Below are 10,097 nucleotides of genomic sequence, written 5' to 3' on the forward strand. Positions count from 1 at the left end.
CCGGGTGTTGGGAGCGCTCCGCTCTGGGTGGGAGATGGGTCTGTGTCCCCGGGAGGCAGCAGGGGCCCGTGGTGGGGCCTGCCCACCCCCCTCAGCCCCTCCACGTGTCCCCTGTAACCAGAGAAGGTCGATGGGCTCTCTTCTCGTGCCCCGCTATCTTTTGTGTTTTCTTTCTCTGCAGGTTCCAGTGTCCCCAGTTGCCCGAATATCTCAAGTTAGTTTTCCAAGTTCCGGGGGCTACTCTGGCTTCTGTGTGTTTCCTTCAACTTTTTCTCACCCCGTCGCCTCCACCGTCCTTCCTTAGATTCTTTCCCTTCTCTCCTCTCTTCTTCTCCCCTTCTCCACCTCTCTCCCCAGCTCCCTCCAGTCCTGTCTTCCCTACCTCTGGCCCCGGCCCTGTCTCTCTGCCTCTGTAGCCTCCAGTCCCAGTCTGACCCCCTTCTGGGTGCCTCTCCTGTCTCCACATCTCCCTCCTCATCTCTGCCTCTCTCTCTAGATTCTTCTGGGTCATTCTGCCATGTCTCTGTACTTTGCGTCCACTCCATCCACACGCTCAGTGTGGAGACGATGACGTCACCCAGTCTCCCACAGTGACTGGCGCCAGTGAGGGGCAGGAGGGCTGTGCATAAGCCGGGCCTGTGGGGCAGGTGTGCGGCTGCGCCACCCCCCAACCTGGGCTTCCAGCCCCAGCCCAGGAGGAAGGATGCCTGGCATCCCTGTGAACCCGCCGGGCAAGGCCCTGGTGCCCCCACTCAGCGCCGTGTCCCGCACACATGCCCTGCGCACATGCCTACACGTGCTCTCAGCACACACACTCCCCTCTGTCCTCTCCCACCTTCTGGCCGCCGTGTGTTCCACCATCCTGTCGCCGCATGTGCTGCCGTCTCCATGCCACCAGTGCCGAGTGCTCCATGGTCACACATGTTCACGTGTGCACATACATGGATTGGGGCTGTCTCCACCACCCCGCACAGGCCTCACGCTGACTCTGCCTTTATGTGCCTCCGCCCCCAGGTATGCGAGACCACCCGCCCATCCCCATCACTGACCTGGCAGACAACATTGAGCGCCTCAAAGCCAACGATGGCCTCAAGTTCTCCCAGGAGTATGAGGTGAGACGTCCGTACCCCCTGCCATGTGCCTGCTCCAGGCCTAGCCCCGTGCCAGCTCCTGCCCTGCCTCGGGCCCCAGCTGTGGGTGGGCGGCTCCAGGCTTCCCCAGAGTACAGATTGGAGGGATCAGCAGTGGCAAGTAGGGAATTCAGCTCTTGGGGTGCCACGCCTGGCTGAGGCCCTTTTAAGCACCCTAAGTCTGGACACTCAGACACGTGCCCACATGCTAACAGAAGCAGACAGAGGGTCGCGTGCGCGCACGCGCACACACACACACACACACACACACACACACACACAGAGAGACAAGTAGTAATAGCTCATTTATCAAGAGGTTACCTCAGGCCAGACCAAACTGGGCAATTTGCATGTGCCCTCTCATCCTGTCTTCCTCGAAGTATGAAATGGTACCATTATTATCCCATCTTACAGATGAGGAAGCTGAAGCACAGAGAAGGGAAGTGACTTGCCCGAGGTCAAGTAGCTGATGTGTAGTGGAGCCGGCAGTCAGACCCAGGCCTGCCTGACAGCCTGTGTCCTGCTCACGCACACCCTCACGTGTGTTCTCAGAGCCGCACAGGTCACAGAGTGGACAGTTGGGTGACTCGAGGCTCGCCGCTCAGGCTGCACAAACCTTCCTGCTCACAGCCCTCCACATACTCTGTTCACTCTGGTTCACTCTGTTCGCTCCTAGCTGCTGGGGCCCCGACTTCAGCTTCTGGGGTCTGAGGGCTTCCAGGCAGCCCAGCTGGTCGGGGGCTGGGGGAAGGATTTGCTAGAGAAGGAGACGATAAAGGAGAGCCTCCCCTCCTCTAAGGAGCACAGACAGAGGTGTCGTTCTGCCTCGTCGGGTCCTGTCCCGCTGTTGCCCCTGCTCCTGGCACAGGCCTGGCCCAGGACTCACCCTCGATCAATGATGAATGGATAGGTGATTGATGGGCTGGCTCAGCCCAGCCGGCAAGTCTGCTCCCTCTAGTCAGACGTCCGCCCTCGGCTGTGCGTGGTACCCTGGGGTCCCAGGATTCCCCTTCTGAGGGCTGTGGGCCAGGTTTCCACAGAGGAAATTGAGCTTGGCAGGCAAATTGATGAACGTGTCTGCTGCGAGGAGAGCATACCGCCTCTACCTGTAGAGCACCCACTGCAGCCTGCTTTGCGATAAGTCCCTGCTGCAAAGGTACCAAGATTGATGAATCATGCTCCCTGTTCTTGACCTGGCCAGGAGGGCCTTCCATAGTCTCTGCCCACACTCATCCAGTCCCGTGTCCCACACCGGCCCTTCCTTGCCACGAGACTCTGCATCTCACTGTCTAGGCTCACGGTGTTCCCCCTCATGCCTTCTGCCCACTTCTCGAGTGTGAGCTTTCCCTCCTCCTCCAGGAAGCCTTCTCTGCCTGCCTAGGCCTGCTGTGGGCTTTCCCTCAGCCCGAATCCCATAGCCCTGTCACCTTTGTCGGTCAGTCAGTCCGTCAGTCATCACGCGCTGTCGAGCGCTTACCCGTGCTGAATACTGGGAACATGGATACAAATGCCTCAGGCAGCTCAACCGGTGGGGGAGACAAGCTCAGACAGATAGTCAACATTGAATATGACAGTATACCCTAGTATTAAATATGACAGAATGTGCAGAGAAAGTAGGCTGACGGCACCGAGGCAGGCTGAGGGGTGGGGTGGGCAAGAATGTCTCAAAGAAACAGTGCCTGCTGTCGTGTGGAGAGTAGTAGGCTGGCGCCAAAACATGGCGGGCATCGTGGGCTCTGCTGGGAACTTTGGATCGTATCCTTCTGTAAAAGGGGGATAATAATAGAGCCTGCTTCATAGGAGGCTTACGTGAGGGAATACATGCAAAGTGCTTAGAACAGTGCCAGGCACACGGTGAGTTCTCACGGAGACTCAGCTGTTACGGTCATTATCGTCTGTGGGGATTTGGAGCCGTGGAAGGCATTGGAGCAGGAAATGGATAATCAGATCTGCATTTTCTGAGGATTGTTCTGGCTCCAGGACAGAGTAAGTCAGAGTGGGGCAGAAGCAAAGAGGGAAATACCCGAGTCTAGGCTGCAGTGGCCTGGCTGAGGCCAGTGGCAGCAGGTGGAAGAGAGCCACGGGGGCGGGGTAGCACAAGGGCACAGTGACTGAGGGGACGGGCACGGAGGGGTTTTTGAGGATGGCTTGAGGGTTCTGGCCAGGGTTTGGGGGTAAAGGGGTGAAGGTGCCTTTGACCGAGATGGTGTTCCAGTGGCAGAGCCGGGCATAGAGGGAAGCTGATGAGCTCCGCTTGGCAAGGGTTGAGATGGCAGGGCCTGGGGGACCCCCAGGTGGCTGCTGACCACTCACTTCAGCTCGGGAGCTCGGGGAGCCCAGGCTGCAGCCGGGGTAGTGGGCAGCTCCAGATTGTGCGTGCAAGATCCCACGGGCAAAGGAGGGCCCCCCGCAAGGTTTCAGAGTGCAAAGGCCTGGGAGTGAACCCCGAGGAGCACTGTGCCCTGCCTGCAGGAAGGAGAGCTGGACAGGGTGGTGCAGCAGGTGCCCAGAGCCCCCAACGATGTCGGGGACTGCATGGCTGGCTACCATTGCTCTCTCTTGGTCTGTACTCATTTCATTAGTTGGGTGCAGGGCTCGAGGGACATTCCTCTGCCTCTGCCCCACCCCGACCACTCTACCAGGCAAGGGGATTTGGTGCCATGGTCAGAAGGGCCTCTGTTCATCACCTACCTGACAGGTGGTGTGGGAGCCTCTGAGCTCCACAGCTGGGGGCACGGAGCTGGTTGTGGCCTAGGAGCAAAAGCAGCATGTGGCCACCACCTGGCAGTCTGGGTCTTGGGGGCAGTAGGGAGACCTCAGCTATTACCCTGCTCTACCTGTCTCCTCCACTTCCTACAGTCCATTGACCCTGGACAGCAGTTCACATGGGAGAATTCAAACCTGGAGGTGAACAAGCCCAAGAACCGCTACGCAAATGTCATCGCCTACGACCACTCACGGGTCATCCTTACCTCCATCGATGGTGAGCCAAGGGCAGCGCCCCCTCCCATCCCCTTGCTCTCCTCCTTGCTGGCTGGGGTGACATTCCATCCTGTACGAGAGGCCCGTGAGTCCCAGGGGTGCACCAGGGGATGGTGGGCTGGACGGGGGGCTCTGGGATAATGCTCTCCCATGTCCCTTCGTGCCCATAGGTGTCCCAGGGAGTGACTATATCAACGCCAACTACATCGATGGCTACCGCAAACAGAATGCCTACATTGCCACACAGGGCCCACTGCCTGAGACCATGGGCGATTTCTGGCGGATGGTGTGGGAACAGCGCACGGCCACTGTGGTCATGATGACACGGCTGGAGGAGAAGTCCCGGGTAGGACGGTGCAGGGGCCTGCCAGGAGGTGGGGTGGGAAACACCCAGCCACCAGGTGACTTCAGGCACCTTTTTCTGTCTCTGTCCGAAGTTCCTCAAGGAACGCACCAAGTGCCGTTGTCTTCTCGGAGTGTTCCCACGTTCCCTAGCTGCTGGGTATTCCTGGGGTATGGCGTGTTCCCTAGTCACCAGCAGGTTCCTAGGATATTAACATGTTGTACCAGATGCTGTCATTTTCCAAGAATGTTAATATGTTCCCCAGTTGCTAGCATGTTCCCAAGATGTTCACATGTTCCCCAGATGCTGGAGTGTTCCTGGGGCATTAACACATCTCCTAAGTTAATTAGTGCAAAGAGCTGCTGTTATCTGCTTTTGCACTGCAAAGCATTGACTGGAACGTAAAATTTACAGAGCTTGAAAATGGCGCATAAACCTTATGGGTAAATTTGGCAGAAAATGTGCCTGGTGTGATCTGGTCATGAATAAATAATTTTCAATTACGGCCCTCATTCTCCCAGCTCGGGTAGGGATGGCATTATAGCACGAGAACCTGATACGGTTTGGTGAGAGGGTGGCACAATAGATCTGAGAGGTCAGGGCGGGGGGGCCTTGCAGCCAAGTAAGCTAGACCTCCCACCCTTCTTTGCCCCTGGGGCCCCTGCCAGTCTGAGCCTTTGGGCAACTCTGAGCACCCTTGCACCTGCCCCACTTGTCCCCCTGTAGGTGAAGTGCGACCAGTACTGGCCAGCCCGGGGCACTGAGACCTACGGCCTCATTCAGGTGTCCCTGCTGGACACAGTGGAGCTGGCCACATACACCGTACGCACCTTTGCACTCCACAAGGTATGGCCCTGCCCTGGTACTCGTTCCCCACCCGGGCCCTACCAGACAGCAGCGTGAGCTAAGCGTGCTGGGGACGGGCGAGCGGGAACTCAGTGCTGGAAGCCGGGGCTTAGAGGTGTGCGAGTGCCCCGTGGCAGCCAAGGCTGTGGGTGGGATGAATGGAAAGAGCGCCTCGAGCTCCTTCACTCCGCCCCGCATGGCTTCTGAGTCCGGTGAGAGCAGCAGGTCTGGCCTCAGCATACTCCCCCTGTGACATCACCTGCCCCCACTTTTCTTCCCAGAGTGGCTCCAGTGAGAAGCGGGAGCTGCGTCAGTTCCAATTCATGGCCTGGCCAGACCACGGGGTTCCCGAGTACCCGACCCCCATCCTGGCCTTCCTGCGGCGGGTCAAGGCCTGCAACCCACTCGATGCAGGGCCCATGGTGGTGCACTGCAGGTGAGGGGGTAGAGTGCCACCAGAGGGGTGGGGTGGGAGGTGGGGTGGACCTCTGCCCCAAGCCGAGCCCGTGTCCTGCAGCGCGGGCGTGGGCCGCACGGGCTGCTTCATCGTTATCGATGCCATGCTGGAGCGGATGAAGCATGAGAAGACGGTCGACATCTATGGCCATGTGACATGCATGCGATCGCAGCGGAACTATATGGTACAGACAGAGGACCAGTATGTGTTCATCCACGAGGCGCTGCTGGAAGCTGCCACGTGCGGACACACGGAGGTGCCTGCCCGCAGCCTGTATGCCCACATCCAGAAGCTGGGCCAAGTGCCTCCCGGGGAGAGTGTGACCGCTATGGAGCTCGAGTTCAAGGTGGGCGCAGGGGCCTGGACTGGGTCATGGGGATGATCTCCCCAGAAGGCCAGGCCTGACCAGCCCCTTCCTCTGTCTAGTTGCTGGCCAGCTCCAAGGCCCACACATCCCGCTTCATTAGCGCCAACCTCCCCTGCAACAAGTTCAAGAACCGCCTGGTGAACATCATGCCCTATGAATTGACCCGCGTGTGTCTGCAGCCCATCCGTGGTGTGGAAGGCTCTGACTACATCAATGCCAGCTTCTTGGATGGCTATAGGTCAGCATGCCCGTGACTGCACACCACGCCCCACGGGTGCGCAGGCCTGCAGCTGGCTAGCTGGAGGCCCAGCAGAGTAGGGCCAGGCCAGAAGATCAGAGTGGGCTTCCTGGAGGAGGGGTAGTCAATCTGGGCAGGGCTTCAAGGGACTAGACAGTCTGAGGGAGACTCGAGGGGCGGCAGCCCCTCCGGCATGTCCGGTCTTGTGTCCACTGCAGACAGCAGAAGGCCTACATCGCCACGCAGGGGCCTCTGGCAGAGAGCACCGAGGACTTCTGGCGCATGTTATGGGAGCACAACTCCACCATCATCGTCATGCTGACGAGGCTTCGGGAGATGGGCAGGGTGAGCCCACCACCCTACCCCCACCCCAGGGCCCTTGCCATGCCTGGGAGCACGCCGGCCACGTCTTCACCCCTCCCTCCTTTCACACCCAGGCCCTCGGACCCCTTCCTCACCACCTGAGGTGCCCTACCTCAGAGTTCTCTGAAACCCGGGGCTCTCCTCCCTGACTCCTCCCTGCCTGATCATGGGCGCTGGGTCCTTTGTCCACAGGAGAAATGCCACCAGTATTGGCCAGCAGAGCGCTCTGCTCGCTACCAGTACTTTGTTGTTGACCCAATGGCTGAGTACAACATGCCCCAGTATATCCTGCGTGAGTTCAAGGTCACGGATGCCCGGGTAAGTGTGGAGAGGGGAGCGTGTACCTTTGCGTGAAAGCATGTCTACGACATTTCCCGAGCACACGTGGGGTGGTGGCTGCCTGCATGGCGCCCTGGCTCAGGCTGCAGGAGTCTGAGGCGAGGGCGCAGGTGTGTGTGAATGCATTTCCCAGGGTGGCTTCAGGTGTCGTAATTTCACGGGTACACACCCTGTGTCATTGTCCTGCCCGCCTGGCCTGGTGGGGCTGCAGCGTGGGGAACAAGCGACGTACTTGTTCCCTACCCGCCTCTCCCAGGATGGGCAGTCGAGGACGATCCGGCAGTTCCAGTTCACAGACTGGCCCGAGCAGGGCGTGCCCAAGACGGGTGAGGGCTTCATTGACTTCATCGGGCAGGTGCACAAGACCAAGGAGCAGTTCGGGCAGGACGGGCCCATCACGGTGCATTGCAGGTCGGGCTGACCCCGTGGAGGGCTGGGGGAGGGGGGGTGACTGTGGGCCTGGTGGGCGGGATCCCTGATCCAGTGCTGTCCCTGAGCAGTGCCGGTGTGGGCCGCACTGGGGTGTTCATCACTCTGAGCATCGTCCTGGAGCGGATGCGCTATGAGGGCGTGGTCGACATGTTCCAGACCGTGAAGACCCTACGCACACAGCGCCCGGCCATGGTGCAGACGGAGGTAGGCGGGCCCACTGGCCGGTGCACAGGCCAGGCTCCTCACATGTACACGCCGCCAGCATTTACCGTTACCTGCTCGGCCTGAGGTGCCGGAGTAGGATGAGTGGAACCCGCTTCTCATTCAGCAGCTCTGCACTGAGCACTAGCAGAGTGCCGGGTTTCCGGCGAGGGTTGGACCAGAGTCCTTATGGAGTGCACGCTCTAGGAGCAGATAAACTTGATGGAGGTGGCTGTGGGGGCTGGGGGAGCAGGTAAGTATGGGGCACCGGGGGAGAAAGATGAGCCTTCGGAGGCTCCTCCAGGCTCTCTGGACACGGCTTGGGGCAGATGTCTGTGTCTAGCACCTGCTTGTGGCCCACCAGCTACAGTGTGAGTGCCCTTGGCAGCGTGTCGGGAGTCTCCACTCATACCAGTCCCCTGTTCCGGCAGGACCAGTACCAGCTGTGCTATCGTGCGGCCCTGGAGTACCTTGGCAGCTTTGACCACTATGCAACGTAACTACCGCTCCCCTCTCCTCCGCCGCCCCTGCCTGGGGCTCCGGAGGGGACTCAGCTCCTCTGAGCCATACCGACCATCGTCTAGCCCTCCTGCACGGATGCTGTTGCTGGCAGAGCACAGCCCACTGGGGTCACAGCGTTTCAGGAACATTGCCACACCAAATGGAGAGCCCAGACCACCCCTGGGCGAGTGGGTGGGCCGGCAGGCAGGTGCCGTGGCCCGTCTCTGTCCACCAGGCCCGCCCGGAGCCTGCTTCGAGCTCTCTGTTCCGCTGCCGCCGCGTTTCTCATGCTTCTTTTCATGGGGTGGGGATGGAGACAAAGTCTCCTTTTTTATACGTTAAGTGGGGTAGACTGAGGGATTCTAGCCTCTTCCCTCTGATTTTCCTTTTGCAAATCCTTAACTGCAGAATGGGCCGCTGTGGGGGTTGGGGTTCAGTTTGTTTTCTTTTCTGAGTTCGTTTTGGATCTTCTTTCTGTATGAGTCTTGCTGCTGAAGGACAGAACATGCCTTCCTCTGCGTGGAGCTGGGGCCACCAGCCTAAGTGCGGGCCCAGCCGTGGGCCTGGGAGGCATCACCGGTCCAGCTGCTCTTCTGGCCGTTCAGACAAGATCCTGTTTCAGCCAAATGCAGGGAAACACAATTCTTTTTTTGAGTTTTGTTTTGTTTTTCCTTCAGAGCCTTATTTTAGGCCCCACAGACAGTGGTGGGCGGGGAGGAGATAGGAAACACTCATCCCCAGTTGTCTATTCCCGTGTGTGTGTGTAACATTCACAGCCCAGAACCACAGACGTGTCTCGGGGAGCCTGGCAAGGCGTTCCTCATCACCATCGTGTTTGCAAAGGTTAAAAAAAAACACAAAGAAAAAAAAAAAACAAAAAAAATCCAAAAAAAAACCAAAAAAAAAAAAAAACCCACCAAGAAAAACACAGAGTCATCCCCCTGGCCTCTGCTTCAAAACCCCAAGAGGGGAGGCAGCTCTGTGTTCCCGGGCTTCCCAGGGGAGCTGCCAGACTGACCTCTGGGCCCACAGAGCCTTGCTTTTGTCCCCAGCATTGCGGGTACGGCGTGGTGTTGGTAAGCTGTGGATCTGGCCATGGGGCCAAGGTGACTGACACAGGTCAGGGTGTGTACCACGCCCCGCACACCTCAGGGCCGAGCAGGGGCACAGCTGGCCCTTCAGGTCCAGGCCAGTGGGCCTGGTAGCACATGTCTGTCCTCAGAGCAGGGCCAGATGATTTCTCTCCCTGGTTTGCAGCTGTTTTCAAAGCCCCTGAGAATCGCTCTTTTCCACTCCTTCAAGATGCCCTCCTAAACCAATGTGGCAAGACTACTGGACTTCTCTCAATGGTACTATACTCGATCCTTATTATCTTGGCTTGCTGAGGGGCAGGGAGAGGGCCTCTTCCTCTGGGCAGCACTATCTAGGTAGGTAAGTGGGGGCGGGGAAGGGTGCATAGCTGTTTTAGCTGAGGGATGTGGAGCACATGTCCCCAGATCTAGCTAGGCTCAGTCAAGATCAACAATCCAGGGTTGGTAATGTTGGATGAAACATTCATTTTTACCTTGTGGATGCTAGTGCTGTAGAGTCCACTGTTGTACACAGTCTGTTTTCTATTTGTTAAGAAAACTACAGCATCATTGCATAATTCTTGATGGTAATAAATTTGAATAATCAGATTTCTTACAAACCGGGCCTCCGTCTCAGCTCTTTCTGGAACCGAAGAGTGGGCTCTGTGAGTTCAATACCTAGGGGTACATTCTGGAGATTTCCTGCTCCTAAGGAGACAGTGAGCTGTCCTGAGTATTTGCAGCAGTCGGGCTCCCAGCGTGGCTGCCCACTTTCAGAAAGGAACATTACAAACCCTGAAAACCAGATGCCAGTGTGTTGTCAAGGGC

The 10,097-nt window shown here is 58.2% G+C and overlaps 1 protein-coding gene across 6 annotated transcripts in view; it reads left to right on the top strand.

Moving 5' to 3' along the window:
• The window catches only part of PTPRF (protein tyrosine phosphatase receptor type F), an 87,737-nt gene extending 77,848 nt beyond the window's left edge, over positions 1-9,889 (top strand). For all 6 annotated transcript variants that reach the window (XM_042950659.1, XM_042950663.1, XM_042950661.1 and 3 more), the window contains 12 exons: positions 1,015-1,112; positions 3,990-4,113; positions 4,283-4,458; positions 5,182-5,301; positions 5,583-5,737; positions 5,819-6,104; positions 6,185-6,363; positions 6,582-6,708; positions 6,919-7,044; positions 7,322-7,476; positions 7,566-7,701; positions 8,130-9,889. In XM_042950659.1, coding sequence (XP_042806593.1) covers positions 1,015-1,112; positions 3,990-4,113; positions 4,283-4,458; positions 5,182-5,301; positions 5,583-5,737; positions 5,819-6,104; positions 6,185-6,363; positions 6,582-6,708; positions 6,919-7,044; positions 7,322-7,476; positions 7,566-7,701; positions 8,130-8,198 — 1,751 coding nt within the window. In that variant the 3' untranslated portion in view covers positions 8,199-9,889. The remainder of the gene's footprint in view (positions 1-1,014; positions 1,113-3,989; positions 4,114-4,282; positions 4,459-5,181; positions 5,302-5,582; positions 5,738-5,818; positions 6,105-6,184; positions 6,364-6,581; positions 6,709-6,918; positions 7,045-7,321; positions 7,477-7,565; positions 7,702-8,129) is intronic.
• The last annotated feature ends 208 nt before the right edge of the window (positions 9,890-10,097 follow it).

This window comes from Panthera leo, chromosome C1, assembly GCF_018350215.1.
Source record: "Panthera leo isolate Ple1 chromosome C1, P.leo_Ple1_pat1.1, whole genome shotgun sequence".
In the NCBI taxonomy this organism is placed as follows: domain Eukaryota; kingdom Metazoa; phylum Chordata; class Mammalia; order Carnivora; family Felidae; genus Panthera; species Panthera leo.